Below are 19,123 nucleotides of genomic sequence, written 5' to 3'. Positions count from 1 at the left end.
CTCTTGGTTAAATACTTATTTAACCCACCCTCTCAAAATGCTTTATTTACAACAGAGGATCTTATGACGTACACCCTGTGCACAAGATGTTTTATTTTCGTCAAATCAGCTTTAAAATATTCTGTAATTTATTTGAGGCAATTAATTTATAGTCTGTATCAAATCAAGGTCACACGTGTTTGGCCAGTTTATTTGGTGTTCTGTGATTCACTGTAGATAATTTTATAGTTCTAGGTGAGATGATAATCTGCTTTGTAGTGATTTCCTCCTCATAGGGCTGATCAGCTTAGTCAGAAACAAACTAAGGAGTTGCACTTTTTATAGTTTCTCATGCATAATATGTAGGACTAATTGTCATCTTAATGTGATAATAACAATCAAACCACCTCATGTTGCCTCCATTTATATGCAGTTATTTTTTGCACATTTATTTAGTGTTTTCTGCCATGTTGTCTCCGATTTGCAGTGCCTGTTTTTTTTTTCTGTTTCAAGCTAAGTGTAATTTGAGGCCATTTCATGGTTGTTGTTTGTTTTTATGGTTTAACAATCTCCATCCATTCCATCTCCTGACTCAACTTCCTCACATTCGGTGACATTCCCTTTAAAGCTCCATCTTTTAGGAAAAAACCAGATGGTTGCAGCGTGCCTTCATGATTACTGGTTTCCTTTTAAATGTTCCTGGGAGTTTTGGAAATGCATCATACATGATCATTTGCTTTTTCATTCCATGTTGGGAACAACATACCTTTATGTTATTTAAATATTGAAAGTATAGGAAACAGAATGACATCTGTGGTTTTCTTTTTTTTTAAACCATCCAAACTTTATTTCTAAATGTTTTAAGCTGTGAAAATTTTCTCTTCTGGATGCAAAGTCATGTTTTGGATGCCTCAAGTTTTCCTGTAACAGCTCTGACCTTTACGATAAATATGGTCCATGGTTTGAATGTTGGATGAGACACAGAACTTTTGGTCTCTGATGTAGTTTTTTAGTTTTTTTTTAATCAAATACAGCTGAGTTCGGCCTTGTAAAACATAAAACCTGCTGGGAGGTCCTGGTTTTTAAAGCCTTGCAAAAGTATTAGCACCTCTAAAGCTTTTTAACATTTAAGTTAATTACGATCGCAAACTTTGGTGGATTTATTGTGATTTTATGTGGCGGCACAAAATAATGTGCAGAATTTACAGACAGAAAGAAAATTAACCGTAGTTTCAACATGTTTTACAATAAAAAGCTAAAAATTGGGTTAAAAAAAACAGCCAATTAGCTTTGAACATAAACTGCTCATTCCTCTTTTCCAAAGAAGTTAACAAGACGTTTATCTTCCGATCCTGGAAGCTTTTTGCAGTTCAAAAGGCTCTTCGATGGGAAGTGAAACATCTTAGAAAACAAAGTTTTTTTTTTACTTTTTTGGAATGGCTGAGAATCTTTACCAGCACATTCTTCTTTGCAAAATAGCTGAAGCTCAGTCAGATTGGTCAGAGGATATTTGTGAACTTTACACTGTAAGCAATTGCTGTAAATTTACAGCAAATTTTCAACACTAAAATACTGTTTTCATGTTTAACAGTTCAGTACTGTAAGCAATGCATTGTGGGCTTCTTAACTTGGAGCAACAGGACAGAGGCTGTAAACGGTATGCGGCTGTTTTAAATAACGGGATACTACAGTATTTTCCGGAAATTTTCCAGAAGACGACTGCAGAGCACACAACATGCTACCATCTGTCTTCATCACAATGATTCCGGTGTTGCATCTAAAAAATGTAACGGTACGTAAATCAAAATCTTTTTTTCTTTGCCCCTGGGTTTGCTATTTTATTTATATTGCCAACAATGTTTGATATAGGCTAACGCTATATGTAAGCTATCAGTGATGCTTAAATTTGAATAGGGTAGTCAATATTCTACTATATTCTACTCTACTACTCTACTATTTTGTTGTTGTTGTTGTTGTTAAATCTTGGTTAACTATAATATACAGTAGCCGGACGACAGCTTACACACACGCATGCACCACTTTACTCCACTCTGATCTTAGACTAGTTTGATGATTTTAGGCGCTTCATTGGTATAAATCCAGAGAGAGGGACAAAGGCCAAAAGGGGGAAGGTTGTCTCCAAGAAGAAAGGTGTGATTCCCAGAAGAAGTCTTCCACAGTGAACACACACGTCTCCATGCTCCTGAAGAAACGCCTTGACTTTGAATGGGACTTCACATAGATCAGTGAGTTCTCCTTAATCCTGCTGTCTGTCCATGTGTTGTTTCGACAATCTGGCATTGCCACATTAAGCCACAAGAATTTATTCGTTTTATAAGCATTAGCTTGGAGAGTATATTGTACATTCCTGATTGTATAATATTTGTTTGTTATTGTTTGACAGCGGATCCTCTGGAATAATTCTGCAGAGGAACAGCGGCTAACAAACTGAACATCTCTCCTGGATCCACAAGATTTGAATCAGGGTGGTTCACACCCACCCAGATTCCCGGGAATACTACTACTACTACTACCCTCACAGGACTACTTTAAGAAGTAAAGTACAGTTTCTTCCCTAAATGTTCTCTTTTATTCATATGACTGTAATGATGTATAAATCCACATGTTCTAACTGTACTGTAATAGTTTTGAAATGGCCTTGATGCAAAATGTTCTTACGTTTGTTTTCCAAATGTTGTCAATTCTGCATACAGTATTCTGCATTTTCACAGACATCAGAAAAAACATTGCAGATTACATAATGTACATGTTTTAAGTGGAGTTTAGAGGAAAATTTTAATCTACCTCACAGGACTATTTTAAGAGGGAAAAACACATGCTGGTTTGCTGAATGTTTTGACTCATAATCAAAAAGGTCTTAATGTTCCTACTTTGAAGTAGTCTTAATAATGTTTAAACTCTTATTTCCTCTGTATTTGTTGTGTTGGTCTTTTTCTTAGACTTATTGTTATATTGAACAAGTGTTCAATAAAACAATCATTGACATTGGCTCAAAGTCAGCTAGTCAGCTGTCTCTGTTTGCTACTCGAAATATCTTCTCAGCATCACCCAACACGTTATTTTTTTTCTACATTTTTTTTGAAAGTAGCAATATTCAGTATTATATTGCCTTTTGAAATAAATTATTTTAATTCTTTTTGATCTTATTGCTTATTTTGCACAACTGTGCAACTGTCTGTAGAATAATGAAGTTCTTATATTGATTGCATGTATTCAAGGTTGATATTTTAGGAAACTGCTAAACTGGATTATTGTATTGTGTATCTACTGTGCCTCTCTACAGTAAACTTAAACAGAATATTATTGTAATTTCCAAATAATAAAAATATGATGCATTTATTTTTTACTGTATTAGACAGTGAAATCATTGAACAGTGAGAAAACAGACTACTACTGTAAAGTCAATTTACGGTATGAAAACCCTAAAATTACAGTATATCGCTGGTGTCCTAGCTGCCAGCTTCTTACCGTAACTCATAGAAATACAGAAATATACCATATTTCTGGTTTACAGTCTACTACTGTAATATCAATTTATGGATGAATACCGTAAAAAGAACGGTATATTGCTGGCGTCTCTGCTGCCAGCTCTTTACTGTTATTTTACAGGACAATTATTTACAGTGTAATCATAAAGTTCCTCAGTTTTTATTTATTTCAGGATTTAGGTCTGGATTTTGACTACCATTTTACTCCATTGGTGTACTGTACCTTAATATGAACCATTTGATCAAATCTCTGGTTATATGTATAGAATCTTTATCCTACTGAAAGGTATACTTCTCAAGGTCTTTGGAGTTTCCAACTGGTTTTCTCTCAGTCTTATCAAATCTGACCTGTCATCTTGCCTCTGGTCATGAAGAGCACTCACTGCATGATGTTGCCACCATCAGTTTTAGTGCGGCGACGTTCTATTCAGAGCGATTTGCAACAATCTCACAAGAGGGCCTTCCTCATCATTAGCAATTAGCAATCGGGCAAACCAAACACTGTTTGTACCAATTACCAAATGCATAAGCACAAATTTGACTTCCAACAGATTCTGTTATCTGAGTTTTTGTTTTGTAGAAGTTACCGCTCCTCTGATTATTTCCCTCCTGGCCCAGTCCAACAGTTTCATGGGATGGCTATGCCTAGAAGATTTGCAGATGTTCCCCATCGTCTCTATTTCCAGATGATGTGGTGGGCAGCGTTTCATGAGATGTTCAAAGCTGAAATGTTTTATAACATAATTGTTATTTCAGCTACTTTCTGGACTCATCTATGTTCTGTGGTCTGTACTGGATTTTATGTAGCAGAGTCAACATTTAGAAAGGCTGATAATTAGATGCCATCTGTAAAAAAGGTTGGAACCCACAAGCGTCACTTTGCTTCCTCTTCACTTTTTGTGTAAAATGAATCTAGAATATGCTGGAGTTTGTGACTAAACTGAGAAAAGTTAAGGGACTAGAAATCTAATTTCTCTTTAAGACTAATGAAGGTGTTTTAAATGGCACTATTCTGCACATTGCACATGGTTGCTGTTAGGGGGAACTCTAAATGATGAGAAAAGCTGGACTCTGTAATCAATTTCCAGTGCTACATTTTTTTTTTTTTTTTTGAAGAACAAGAAACAGAAGTAGGTGATAATCTTTCCCAGACAGACTGCATGTATTTATTTGTTTATCTCTAACAGTAAATTACTATATCCACCAACAGGAAGACAGAAAAAGCTTAATAAAAAAAAAAAGTCATGCAGCAGTTTATCATTAAGATTTCCTTCAGGCTGCTGCAGTGCGGTCCAACTCATGAAGACCAGTAAGTATCCCTGATGGGTTGCATGTGTGTCCTTCTCTCCGTCCCACTTTCTCCATCCCTTCTGAGAAAACTATGAGTGCCTGGAAAAGAGTTGCTTTCTAAGTGAAAGGTGTGTTCATGGGGAAAGTTCATAACTTGGAAGACAACAGTGGGTTGTAATGGAAAGTTATCTTCAAAACACATTTATGTTATTATTAAAAGAGTTTGAATTTGTAGAATAAATCCATCGTCGTATGCATAATGCTCCCTTTTCATAAAAATAGGAAACAATTTAAAAAGCAATACCTACAAACCCATTGGCAGACTGGTTTAGAGATGATTAAGGCCTGATTTTATTGTTTACTTTTTTGCAGAACATTTCCAGTAAAACTGTACAGGAAAGACAGCATCACAGCAGCTGGAGTGCATAGGCCCTCTAGCGATGAAAATATGTTAAAACAACTAAACTTTGTCAGATGGAAATAATCAAATTGTTCAGAAAAGGAAGTTATTTAAAAATATAACAAAAACAACAGTGTCTGTAACACACAATAACACCAAGAAGAGATAAATTCTGTTTAAAAATGTTATTTACAAGAAGAAAAAAAACTTATTCACAGTATGAAACAGTTTAAAAGGTGCAACAGTCATCTTGGAGGTATAAACCCACATCACACTAAGAGAAAAGGCATGAACTAATTGTTGTGTAGGAAGATAAAAAAAAAAAGTTTGACTTCCTTTTATTTTAGATGACTTCTAAAGCATATATGCAACAAAAAAGACAGTAGTTTAAAAACAGCACAAAGCTTTAAACACAATATAGATCAGTTATTACAAAAAAAACAACAAAAAACAGTTTGGTAACAATCATATGTTCTTTTTTCAGATGACCCTCACAAATGATTAGGACCACCTTACTGTTTCCAGAATCTCCAAGGCAATAAATTTGCTGAATTACAGCTAAATTGGGGAATATCATGTCAGTGAGAAGGAAAACTCTTGTTTGTGACAGTGATATTTCACCACGGTTGTGACATCTGCCAAAAGTTTTATCCTAATCTGCTAAATGAACCTATAATAAAGGGAGGTCTCTGCACCTCCACCAGAGGTCTGAGTCTTACTCCTGAGGAGGAATGGTCGATAATTTTATCGGTTTATCAGCAGCATTTACGTAAATCATGTAGATGTTGGTTTCTATTGCACATAGCACACCACAAAGGATATTGTTATTAAATAACTGTATGCAGTTACTGCAGCTACAGGGAACTACGGTCATATATATAATGTCTATCGGCTTTCTGCTTATCAGTGTGATTTGATCGCAGCAAGCTTCTCAATCCTGAAGGTTTATTTTTTCGTGTTCTGCTCCACGTATAGTATAATTATAATTTTTTTTTAAACTCACTAAGATCTGATAATTGAACTTTTTCTTCACCCTTGTTCACCTGTTGAATATAATGCCCCATTAGGGGCACAAGAAATACATTTTGAATTTGAACTACATCGTGAAAAAGTTGGTCACTTAGCAACCTATATATGTGCAATTTGGAGGTGTGCGCCTCTCCCCAACTGCTAGCCTTATGTTGTATTGCACACACTGATCTATATGTGCAAGAAGGACGATTTGCGTGGTGAAGGTGGTTTGCAGTTTGTTTTTCAGAATGTGAATCATTAATTTTATTAGTTGATTGTGATGAGACCTAATTTAAAATCTTTAATGGCTATGAAGGCGTGTCTTGGCCATACCTCATGGATAAGCCACCATTTCTGTGACCTGGTGTGATTTCTGTCATAAAAAAAAACAACACATTTAGTCTTTTTTCACAGAAACAGCAGTTTGATAAAACCCCACTTTTATGATCAGGTTTCTAACATTATTCTTGAGGTTGATTTATTTATTACAATGTCAGATAAAACAAAACCAACAGTTGTTTATGTTTTCTTTTTTGTGAACCTCCCAGTAAGTGAGGAAATGTCAGCGCTTGCTGTGCTTTGTAAACTCTGGCAACTCTGGCACCATCCAAACCTGCAGGCTGCCTGGCAGCTCCAGGGCCAGAGCAGGGTAGCAGGGCTGGCTGAAGAGCTGGGTGAAGGAACCCAACAACTGGCCACTACTGGCATTGTAAAAAGACAGACAGCCCAGTTGGTGATCCAACAAGGTTCCAACTCTCTCAGGTGTCTCAGTCACAAAAATGGAGGTCTGAACGCCATTGTGCAGTAGCAGATACCTACAGCTGGACAAAGACAGGAAGATGGAGGTTTTAGACTCAAATTATATAAAGAAAAAACTGAAAATTAATTATGATAGTCCTTTGCACACCCTGAGGGTCCATGAGTACACTGCAAGCACCATGAGGAGCTGTCTTCCCCAAGTGATCCGTTGAGATTATCTGCACTGCACATTACTCCAAGCCTGTAAGCCGGACTTTCTACAACAATTGCCTCCCAGTAGTGGAGTCCTCGTGAAGGCAGCAACTCACCCAGGATGGATGGACATCTGTAAAACAAACGAGCTCTGGCTTAAATCTTCCAACAGGCCACAGAAAGACGCTATCTCTGGGTTAAACATACTCCTTTTTTGCAGATGGGCTGGTATTTTGAGCATCCTGGGAATACTGCAGTGTGGTGTTATCATCTGACAGCGTCAGAGTGGGGTGAGCTGAGGATTTCAGGAGTTGGAATCTCGTCCCTAAAGAAGTACCAGACGTCAGAGCAATACATAAACATAAAATATCCAGAAATAACTACATAGATTTTGAAATGGGGCTGGATTTGTTTGCACCTTTTGTAGAAACGAGTGTAGCCTCACTCTGTTCATTGGCACCAGCCTCATTCACTGCTTTGATGTAAAACAGGTAGTTCTCATTCGGCTGCAAGACCACTTTCTGTTCGCATCCTTTAATTCCTGAGATTGATCTGGAAAAAAATGGTAAACTCACAATAAAACAATCACAACTTTTTACAAAATGAAAAAGATTCAAAGAGATAATACCTAGGCTATGTTCTATACATACAAAGATCTGTTTCCATTATAAAAAAAAAAATCAGTATAAAATAGTTCAAGAATGGGCGTGCAGGTGGCGCAGTGGTTAGCAAGTACGACCCATGTACATAGGCCCAGGTTCAAATTCGGCCTGTGGTCCTTTCCCACGTGTCTCTCCCTCTCTCTCATACCCCATTTCCTGTCACCCTACTGTCGACAAAACGAGCCACTAATGCCGTAAAAAAAAATAGTTCAAGAACTAAATGATGTTCTTATGTACATAATGGTTGCACTGATGAGATATTGCAGTCTTGCAGAGGTAGTTGTGGTAAAAAGTAGTGCAGATATAGCATCAGGTTGAAAAGTGGATTGTCAGTGCCCTTCTACCCTGATGTCCCAATAAAATCCAGAGGTCACCTAAGTAGTAAATGGAGCCGGACCAAAAGACTGGCCAACAGCCTATACCACCAGGCCATAAGACTCTTGAATTCACAGGACTTGAGGAACGGACTACCTAAATTATGAATTCTGAATGTTTTGCCTTATTCATTAGGGCCCCCTTATTATAGTCTGGTTGGGAGCTGTGTATTTATTCTGTGTGTGTGTGTGTGTGTGTGTGTGTGTGTGTGTGTGTGTGTGTGTGTGTGTGTGTGTGTGTGTGTGTGTGTGTGTTGGGGGGGCAAGCATTATGGCACTTAATAATCTTTGCTGCACTTTAAGTGGGATGGAGGGGGGGGGCTGGGGGGGTCAAGCACTGGTGTCACTTTTACCTCTTGTGCACTTTACTTGGAACTTGCTGCTACAAAGTATTGTACCCCAAACATAATTTCGTTGCCTTTTTTTTGACAATGACAATAAATTTTTGAAACTTGAGTCCTCCTATGGGGTAATTCTATCTTAGTCTAAATCCAGCTGTTTCATGAGGGCTTCAGATGTTTGCTTGGAGAACATAGAGAACAAATGTCATCATGAAGGAAGGGAAACCCGTCAAGAAGAAATATGAGATTTTAAAGCAGGAGAAGTTTATAAAACAATGTCCTACATTGTAAACGTCTCACAGGAGCTATTCAGAGAAAAGGTAACGAAAAACTGCAAACCTAAAAAAAAAGTCATGGATCCTCACCTAAAGCGACAACCTCTGGGAAGAAGAGCAAAATACAGAGAAGCAGCCTCGGGCCTCATCATTACTCTGCATGAGCTGCAGAGATCTCCACATCTGTACTTTTACTAAATTAATTATTCAAAGATTAAATGCATTATGCAAGAGAAACAAGTAAAATTTGGAATGTGGGTCTTCTGTTTTAGAAGATGTAAATGTAAGCCATTGAATTAATTTAAAATGTAATATGTGAGGGACAATCTAACTGAAAATCTGCATAAAAATAGAAACTGTGTGACAGCATCATGCTGAGGGGAACAAGAACAATTTACTGGTTTAAAGAAAACCATCAAAATCACAAAAACTCCAGCCATACATGGAACAAAGCAGATGTTTAAAAGAAAGTGCTCTGCTGACTGGGATGAAGACTGAAGGTTCAGGGCGACAGGCTGGTGCTGCATATCACCCTGAACACACCATCCCCACTCATGGTGTGGGGCTGCTGCTCTTCAGTAGGTCACAATCAGAGGTAAGGGAAACGTAGTGAAGCAGAATTTAATCATGATTCTGTGGCAGCAGCTAAAACTTAATGTCCACAGATGCACTGCGCCCTATTGGATACATAGATGTGCACAATTCTAGCTTCTGTGCAAAGATTTCTATTAAAAACAAACAGATTTGATACATTAATCTAATTGTCAATCTTTGTCTACTTTACATTGCTATTTCTGTACAAATTATATACCTTCATAGAAGTCTGAGGTACCACTTTTCCAATATTAAGAAAATGTTTAAGGAACTAGCATCTGGATGAACAGTTAAACATTTGCTCCATTCCCACCAGAATCACCAGAGAGGCCCCCACCTGAGTCCCTCTCCCTCCAGGTCATACTGTCGGCAGTACTCCAAAGTGTAGCTCAGGCCCGGAGCCGCTTTCGTTGAGCTCCACCTCAGCGTAGCAGAGTCCCACATGACACTGCAGCGCTCTGCGTCGATCGTCGGCCCAGATGGAGCTGCCAGAAACACAGCAGGTGGGTTTAAAATGTCCTTTAACCAGATTATAAAATTGAATTACAGTCTGGAGTAGAAATGAAAAGAAAGAAAAAGTCTACTGCATTTAAGATAAAATAAAATCAAAATTAAACTAAAGCATCAGAAGGTGTACTGACCTGTTCTGAAGAGCAGTCGTTCGCTGGGCAAAGAGCAGCCTGTGTAGTTGACGGCCATCACCCACACTTTGTACATCCTGTCAGGCTCTAGGTCCTCCAGGACACAGTAGCTCTCCTTTACTGTCACACGGTACTCCTCTGACACAGCTGGACACAGCAGCAGATACACATGTGAGGCAGATCAGCCGGAAAACTTAAGTTAAATCCACCCCTGGAAGTTTATCCGGCTGGACTCACCTCCCTGTGGATCCTCCATGCAGTAGACCTGAAAGCAGTCAATGATGTCTCCTGGATTGACTTTCCAGTAAACTGTCACACTGGTGCTAGAGGCTGAGCCGGGCTCCTGGGGCTGCAGGGTGGGCCTTTGGGGCACTGAGGACATGAAACCATTTGTAACACATGCAACATGGACCTGAACAGGCAGAAGATAAATCGGCACAGACAGCAGCTACCTGGAATTCCTTTGCGCTGTGCGAGGTTTGAGCTTGCAGAATTGGCCTTGGTGTAGTCCTCAAACACCAGCAGTCCCTTGGGTCCCAGCTCCAGCGACAAGGCTGAGTCCAGAGCAGTTTGGAGTCTGTCCGTACAAACGCATCATTGGCAGTTTTGTGGAAACCTACATTTCTTTGCATTTTGCTTCTAACGTTATAAACTGATTTCTACCAGATATTCTCTCCGTTCTCTGTTCTAAGAGACCTGACAGGAGATCAGAGGGAAGCAGCAAATAGCTCCGTGGGAATCACCTTTTAGTGCTAAAATGCTATTTGACAGAAGTTTGTCATTGATTTTATAAAGCAGGAAAGAATCAATGTTCTGTTGCAAGATTACAGTGAAAAAACAGCCAAAAGATTAAATCAAAAACACTGTCCCTAAGATTTTGAAACTCTGTGTCTGAATGGTGGATATGCCTTAGTAACAACATTTAATAAACAAAGCATCATCATTATTAGCCATCACTGGCATATCAGCTGTTTAAATGGGCTTCGACTGGTGGTCTGAAGCTCTTGCTTGTGTCCAATCATGTAAAAGAAAAACAATATTTATCTACAGCTGAAAAACTTCCATTAAATATATCGTTTTCACCAACTTAAAAATACTATATGAAGCTCTGCAACAGAAAGGATTTTTCATTATAATTTTATATCTAAACAGCAAACTCTGTCTCTGTGTGACGTAGACTGCCTCACACTGCATACCTTGCATGAATGTCTTCTGGTGGCTGGTGGGAGAAAGCATCACATATCTTTGTTAAAAATTGGACTAATTTACCAACACAGGTTAACCAAACCAACTGAACTTACTCTGGCATCCGTCTCAGCCTCTCTGGCTGAGGTCTCCAGAATGCTTTTGGCTGAGTCTATGTTCTCCTGATAGGAAACGATCTTGTCGTAGAGCTGCTCCAGCTTGGCTTTCTTCTCCTCCTCCATACTGACGGACATGGTGTTATACTGCTCCATCACCAGAGCCATCATCTCATCGTTCTGCGCCTGCATGGCTGCTTCGCTCTTCGTGAATTGATCCTGAGCAGCATTAGAGACGAGGGAGAGGAATTGGATTCCACCGGACCGTAACAGTGCTACTGAATTACAATGTTAATAGTGATTAAAAACACACTGTACCTCTACTGAATTGTAGGCCAGCTCCAGCTCAGACACCAAGTCCTCAATGTTCTCTGATCTCGCTTGGAGCTCTGAGATCCAACCTCCCAGAGTCTCCTGTTGGACAGCATCAGACATATTAATTCTGTCCTATTTAAGGTCACATTTTACACGGTTCCTTAAACATATCTATCCCTGTCAATGTTTTATCACAACGCATCTGTTTGTATATTTGTGACTAAAGCAAAACTACCAAGAAAAGGCAAAACAGACTGGACAGCAAGTAGAGCAGTATCAGATAAATAGTCAGAAGGTGACTCTGGAGGAGCTGCAAAGATTCACAGCTCAAAGTGGTCAGAAGAATAATGGAGCTACATGTAGAGTAACCATGTAACAAAGTTATTTTTCTATTAAAGGTAGAGGTTTACCTTCACTGCAAAAATTGAAATCTAAGTAAGTTTATTGTTCTTGAAATAAGAGCATTTTTTATTAAATTGAGAAATTAAGTGATACACTTTGCCAATGGAATGAAGCAATTTACATTTAGAATAAGAAAGAAAAAATAACTGCAGTCTCTTAATTCAAGTGTATAATATCTAATTATCGTATTTTATACTTATTTTAAGAGTAAAAATGCTCATTCTATTGGCAGATCATATTATTTAACTACTCAAATTAAGGGTAAACACACCTAATTTAAGAAATGTTTACTAATTTTTAGATCTTTTCTGCAGTGTTCCAGCAGGAAAACAACCCAAACCAAGATAAAATAAAAATGGCCCTGTTAAAATTTGATTTTAAGAGATGCTGCAGAAGAGTCAGAAAACATTTGGTCTGCATATGTGCAAAGTTGGTAGAGATGTACCCTAAAGACTTACAAAATGTGTTTCTGGAAGAGGGGTTGGAGGATTAATACCAATGTGAACATTTACGGCCTATTTTGTGTTGGTTTGTCACATGATGTACTGATAGAAAAACTATTAAAACTTCAGCATCGTACAAAACCTGCGGATCATGTCCCTGGTGTTTAAGCTTTCAGCCTTCTCTGTAGCTTGAAGTTGAATCATCAGGGTAGAGGGGAGGCAGCGGGAATCCCCGACACCTCTCGAAAACAGCCATCTCACATTTAATGAGGTCAAGCTCCGGACACTGATCACTCCCTGCCAGCTTCACCAGCAGGAGGCCACAGAAGTCTCCTCACAGGCTGAGGTAAAGCTGTGTTCATGCCTCCACACTCCATAGGAGGTGTGGGTGGGAGGGGGGCATTCTGGCCTCAGAGAAACTGGCCCGCATTCAGATTTACACAGTTGTTTTGGTTAACTTGTCAGAGTCAGTTTTCTGAGATGGAGGACCTGAGTGGGTCTCACTTCTTTATGCTGCGTTTCAGGTTTGATGTCGTCTATCTGTCAGAGCTTCATAGAAATACAGCATTTTATAAACACATGGTTCAAAAAACATCTGGGAATAATATTCGACAGCTTCCGCTTCTTTCATTTACTCTCAATTATCCAATGAAATATTCCAGGGAAACAACTGGACGCGGCTGCCTAAAGAGTTTCCAGTTTGCGGATCTGTTTAAAAAAGACGAAGCTGTGGCTGAAGGCAACGCGATAGAAAACCAATAAAAAGAAAAAAATATTTTTTATTATTGTTAGAAGGCATTACCTTACTGTAGTTTAGGGGTAGAAAACATTGTTAACAGATCAAATGTCAGTTTCTACCTCCTAACGTCACACTGAGCTTTTTATCCATCAGTGTGAAGCATTGCATCATCTCAAGTCAATATTGGCTGCAGACTGAAAGCTGAGTCCGCTGGTTTGGATTTGCTTTGAAAGACTCGTTTATGGGTATTTGGGTCAAACTATTTCTATCCTTAATGCAGATGACTGTAGTTCAAAGTTAAATAACCTTTATAATGACAAGCAGAGGTCCAGCCCCTTTCACTAACCTTGATATCCTCATAGGCCTTTTCCACGGAGCAGACCTGGTGGTTGTGATGCTCAGCAGACCTGCAATCCTGCTCTGACAGCAAACACCCACAGGTCATACAGAACCAGTCCATGCCCAGGAGCTCAGCAGCCAAGCGGGCCTGACTCTGCTCCTCTGCATCAATAATTTCATAATCCTCCTCCAGCTCATCCTTCTCTGTTTCTGTGTCTGTCTCCTTAGGCCTCTGATGGGAAGAATCATCTTCTTCTCTCTTGATCTCAGATTCAACCATATCTTTTGCTTCTTCACTGCCAATCACTTCATATCCAAGGTCTTCCACCGTTTCCTCACTTGCCTCTATAACCGTCTCACTCTGTGCCAGCATTTCTTTCACTTCTTCCCTGTGTAGATCTGAACGCTGCACCGCATCCTCATCAAGGTTTATTTCTGGTTCTTCCTCCATCTCCTTGATATCCATTTTTTGTTCAGATTCTTCTGGTGGTACATCATCTTCCTGAAGCTCAGATAAGTCTTCCTTAGGGGTGTAGCTTCTCAGCAGAGACAAGACAGGTTTATCCTCATGAGTCTCCTGGTCCTTGGTGTTGTCTTTCTCTCCAGGTGCAGCTATTAAAGCCTCAGAGTCTAACTCATTACTGGCAGGTTCCTCTTCTTTTTCTGCAATCACTGGTTCTTCTTCTACCCAAGGCTCAGGTACCTGAACCTCAGATGAGATGCCAGGTTGAGGAGAAGAATCTACATCCTTGATAATGTCCTCAGACCACTGATCAATCTGTATGTCCATCTCTACAGCCTGTCCTTTAGGAACTAGGACGACTAATTCATCACCAACGTTCACTACATCCTGCTCACAAGTCCCTGCATCCTCTTCAGTAGTTCTAGATCTTGGTTCTTCTGCTTGTTTTAGGTTGTCTGATTCCTGTGTCTGTTGTTTTCTGTTGGTTGATTCCAAATTAAAGTTCTGATGCTCGGTAGACTCAGTTATGTCTCTTAAAGTCTCAGTTTTAAGCTCTGCCTCCCGATCAGCAGCTGCAGCCTTACTTTCCCCAGAAGGTTCCTTCTCATAAACATTCACTGCATCTTTCTCACAGCTCCCAGTGTCCTCTACAGCTGTTCCAGATCTTGGTTCTGCTGCTTGTTTTAGGTTGTCTGATTTGCAGTCAGTTGTCTCTTCTTCCTGTGTCTGTTGTTTTCTTTTGATAGATTCCAAATCAATTTCTTTGTTTTTTGTTGGTTGAGTTATTTCCCCTAAATTGTCAGTTTTAACTCCTGATTTCTGATCTGCTTCTGCCTTACACTCTTCAGAATATTCATCACTCAGGTGCTTTTGATGTTCTTTTCTTTCGGGATATAGCTGAATTGCTTCCTTTACATCTGCATTCATTTGGGTCTGCATCTCTTTTTCATTCACAGCTCCCTCCATCACCTTCTCCACTGCTTGCACTGCAGAGTCCAAGCGAGGAGCCGCTTTGAGAGAGGCCACATCTTCAGAGGATGCTTCTTTGTCTTCATGCACAGATACTGTAGAAGATGCCTTTGATGCTGTGAGGTTTTCAGTTTGGACGTGTGTCGCATTTCCAGGTTCTTTTGCTTCAGCTTCTGCTCCAGGTGGATGTTTCTCATCAGCAGCCTTGATAACAGGTGCTTCTTCCTCAGAGAAACTCCTTTCAGTGCTTTCTGTAACCGGAGTGGGTTCAGTGGAGGCTGGAGGCTCCTCTCTCCTTTCAGGTTGAGCTGATGTTGTTTTGTCTGGCATCACTTCAAGATGCTTAGACATATTTTCTGCCACTTTTTCAGATGGCAGCTCTGCTTCAATGAAACTTTCCTCAGTGACCATTTCATCTCTTCCCTCTGAGGTTTCATCCAATGTTTCTATCTGGGGAGTTTTGTCTGTTTTTTCTGCTCTTGGCTCCACTGCTTGTTGCTCTAGTTTAATTTCAGTGTGATCTACTGATTTAGACTCCCGATGCCTTTCCTTTGGGACTTCTCCTGGACCTTGGTCATGAGTCATCTCTGATGAAAGTTTTTCTTCTGTTTCTCTTAAAACTTTTTGTTTCTCTTCAAGCGTTTCCTGCATCTTGATTTCCTCGTTTTTTATCTTTTCTTCCTCTTCTTCATCTTGTGCTGCTCTGATTAAGCAGCCATTCATTTCAAACTTGCTCTGTGGCCACATCATCCTCCCCCCAGCCTCATTCTCCACTGATTCTGTCTGAACGTCTACTGCTGGCGTTTCATCTTTTAGCCTGAACTTCTCCAGGTACCCATCCTCTTCCTCTGAATCCGACAACCGCCTCTTGTAGGATTTCTCAGAAGCCACACTTTCTGCCTCTGAGTGCTCCTCGTCACTCCTCCTCTTCTCCCCCACTGCATCCTCATACAGATCTGTGTACATGAAGGACATGGCCGTTGGCTCCTCCAAGAGGATGGGGTCAATAATCTTGGGAGGTCCCGGGGAGAGGAAAATAGGAGTAAGTGTAGTTTCCTCACTTTCAAACAACACCAGACCACCATCCTTCATTGATCGCTGGCTCTCACGCCTCAATCTCATCCTTTCTGCCCCTTCCTCCTTTTGCTTCGGTGCTTCAATGGGAGGACCTTCCCCATAGAAGACCTCATCCAGGTGCTCTCCAACTATCTCAGCTTCTGAGACAAACACAAAGGAGTCTTCAGACACAGAGGCACCATCCTCGCGTGCCTCCTTTAAAGTCTCATGCTTCTCTGTCTGGACTTTAGCAGGCGGCTTCTCTGCCTCCCTCTGAAGCTGGGGAGCATCTCCTTCAGGTATTGCCACATCCAAAAGGGTAAACTTTTCAATGTAGTCGATGTCACCCATGCTCTCTGTTTCCGCAGCTATGAAACTAGTCTGTTTGTTTTCCAGTGGCTGGGAAGTGTCTCCTGAGGACTATGGAGAGATAAAAAAAAATAACTTACACTCAGAAATACTTTCTCATGATTAGATCTGCAGAATGAATAAAAAAGTAGAAATATCTTGTCTACATACCTCAGGGTAATCCGGTGTTTGCTCTGCTTCCAGTTGCTCCCTGTGGTTTGTCAAATCATTGTGGTTTCTGGACCTGATCTTTGGAGTCTGGTCCAAATAAGATAAATTGTCTTGCAGGTCTGTACTCTCCTCCTCGTCCACAGTAGGAAGTTTAGACGGGACTCTGATGTTAAGAATCTCATAGCCTTCAGAAATTAAACTGAACAACTGCTGATCTTTGGATTTTATATCCTCCAAATCTGCCTCTGTTGGCCTTTTCTCCTCTTTGATGTTAGGAAGAGAAACCTCTGCCATCTCTGGTCTCTCTACTCCCAAGGTGGAGGCGGACCGTGAACTGCCAGGTCGGCTTAGCCGGTCCCCTAACCTGCTGCTTCTTCCCCCAGACCTCATCCTCCTGCGGATTACTTTGTCCTCATCAAAGACAATGGTTATTTTACCCGCACCTCCTGAGCCCTCCATGCTGCAAGCTTCAGATGTGGAGCTAGCCTCAGACGCCCAGGGTGTAGAGCAGCGGCTGGAGGCCGTCTCCCAAACAATACCGCTGTCCTCGCTTTGCACTGTCACCATGGAAAAAGATGGGTCCACCATGAGGCACTGGAGTTTGGGCTTCACAGAGTGATCCTGAATGGCTTCTCGCAGACTTGAAACAGAGAGGAACAGATAGAGTCAGAGGCAGGAGAGCAGGAACTTTGTGCCATTCCAAAGTATTACCAAACAGCCAGAAGGCGAGAGGAGATATTTTCTGGCTCCTCTCTTGGAAATCTGAGCAGAGAACAAACTAATGAATCAAATAAAGAATATTTGAACAGCACTGACCTGTATTCACGCTCAGCTTAACAAATCAGAGTTGAAAACAAGGTGACACATAATTTTGCTTCTCAAGAGGATTGCTTGAGCAGTGTAGAGTTGCAGTACTGGGCCAGATGTCAGTGTGAGTGATACTCTGAAAAAATGAACGTTTGTAGGCACTCTAAGCTCTCCCTCTGGCTATGAATACACCTCGGTCCTTGCTGGGTTACAGCAGGATGACGTCCCCAAAACGTCATTCATACGAAGTTGAAGAAGAGATATGTGGCTTTCTCAGATACATTCAACATATCAGCGTCTTCTACTATTTATGTCATGGGAAGGTCAGTTCAATACATAACAGATCAAAGTTAAAACAGGGAAGGAATAAGAGCGTGTTGTGGAAGGACCAGCTAAAATGCTCTATTTGTTTTCCTTCTTTAAAATGTGCCATTTATGTGTTGCAAGTAGAAAACACGGTTGTTTTATATCCAAGCAGAGGGGAAACCAATCAACAACATGAGTTCAACAAATTGAACTCATGTTGATATTCAACAAGTAAATCAAGTCATAAAGTACCTGTTATGCAGCTCTTCCACTTCATCATCATCATCCTGGCTTAGAGCTTCATCCTGAAACTCCTGCAGCTCAGACTCCACGCTTTCACATTCTTCCATCTTGGTAGCTTCCTTCAGATTTTTCTTTATTTTTTGTTATTTTCTTGCCCAAAGCTGGGTTTAGCGTGTTTTAGACCCTAAGTCAATCTGATTTGGGAGTTGGTCTGTCTGTTTGTGTCATTCAAAGCTGGGAGCTTCGTCTCTGACTCAGACAGGGACAGAAATAGCTTGGGGCATGAAAACAGGGGAGTGTAGATAAGAGAGGAGCGAAGGGGACAGACAGAAAGGGTTCATTTAAGTATTCACTATAGATCAGCAAACCAACAGGTGGACATAAGCCCAGTTACAGATTTTCAGGTGTGAGAAGAAACCCTTTAGAAGATACACTCATGCATGTCTCCGTCCTTCATGGTCAACGGAAGCAATGTGGCTTTAAATTTAAAACCCACGTTTGCCAAGTTATAAATAGGGCTTATGCTGAAACTGTAGCTCTCCCCTTGCTGCTGGTGGGAAGGGGTACTTCTCAAAACACATGTAACATATCTGCCACATTGCATTGCTGGCACCATGCAGAAGTCGTATTAGGTTTAATAAGTTGTTAAACCATGATGAATTAAGAAAATAAGCCAACTGCCTCAACAGCATTGACCAATGACGACTAACAAGTTAACCATGCCAAACTATTCATAACCCTTGAACCTTTTTACCTTTTGTCGAATAACATCAGCAACCTTGAGATCTTTTATTTGAGTTTAAATCAGTGGTGAACCTTCCTTATAAGAAATACTCCAGGAGAGTAACGCTAACTAATCCAGGAAGCCACAAAAGAGCATGGAAAATATTTACTAACTAAGTACTGCAGACAAATATGGGCCAATTAAGGTCAATATTCGTGGTTCAACAATAAGAGGAAAAAGTATGAGAGAGTTCTACAGTTAGAGGAAATCCTGATAAGGTTGATTCTTATATCTAACAAAAAAAACAAAAAAAAAAACATCTGAATGAGCCCCTTTTAGGAAAAAATTTCTGTGGACTGAAGATAGAAAGAAGTGTACATATTTGGAATTCTTCATCTTTTTTTAAAAGGTGTAAAACTAAGCTGACAGAGGATTTTAAGAGAATTATCATAACAACAGGCAAACATGGT

At 40.2% G+C, this 19,123-nt stretch overlaps 2 protein-coding genes across 4 annotated transcripts in view; one reads left to right on the top strand and one right to left on the bottom strand.

Annotated features, from left to right (window-relative positions):
* The window catches only part of mtx3 (metaxin 3), a 9,882-nt gene extending 9,098 nt beyond the window's left edge, over nucleotides 1-784 (top strand). For both annotated transcript variants that reach the window (XM_038282912.1, XM_038282911.1), the window contains one exon: nucleotides 1-784. This exon is cut by the window's left edge and continues 532 nt beyond it. The gene's annotated coding sequence lies outside the window, so the exon portion shown is untranslated.
* Nucleotides 785-5,105: 4,321 nt separating this feature from the next.
* On the bottom strand, nucleotides 5,106-18,386 carry cmya5 (cardiomyopathy associated 5). Of its 2 annotated transcripts, none has more exons than XM_038282871.1 (14): nucleotides 17,939-18,386; nucleotides 16,574-17,213; nucleotides 13,574-16,474; nucleotides 11,647-11,742; nucleotides 11,329-11,547; nucleotides 11,224-11,246; nucleotides 10,480-10,604; nucleotides 10,265-10,399; nucleotides 10,028-10,174; nucleotides 9,724-9,871; nucleotides 7,559-7,692; nucleotides 7,348-7,465; nucleotides 7,097-7,273; nucleotides 5,106-7,010 (listed from the first exon to the last, which is right to left on the bottom strand). In XM_038282871.1, exons 1-14 carry the CDS (start codon nucleotides 18,034-18,036, stop codon nucleotides 6,752-6,754), a joined length of 5,220 nt encoding a protein of 1,739 aa, XP_038138799.1. In that variant the 5' UTR covers nucleotides 18,037-18,386; the 3' UTR covers nucleotides 5,106-6,751. The 2 variants fall into 2 exon arrangements, with proteins under 2 accessions (XP_038138799.1, XP_038138800.1); XM_038282872.1 differs by lacking the exon at nucleotides 17,939-18,386 and adding an exon at nucleotides 17,390-17,584.
* Nucleotides 18,387-19,123: the final 737 nt, after the last annotated feature.

Source organism: Cyprinodon tularosa, unplaced genomic scaffold (assembly GCF_016077235.1).
Source record: "Cyprinodon tularosa strain WSP-4 unplaced genomic scaffold, ASM1607723v1 ctg189, whole genome shotgun sequence".
Taxonomy (NCBI): Eukaryota; Metazoa; Chordata; class Actinopteri; order Cyprinodontiformes; family Cyprinodontidae; genus Cyprinodon; species Cyprinodon tularosa.
The sequence above is the reverse complement of the archived record's forward strand: the minus strand, read 5'-3'. Positions and strand labels throughout refer to the sequence as shown.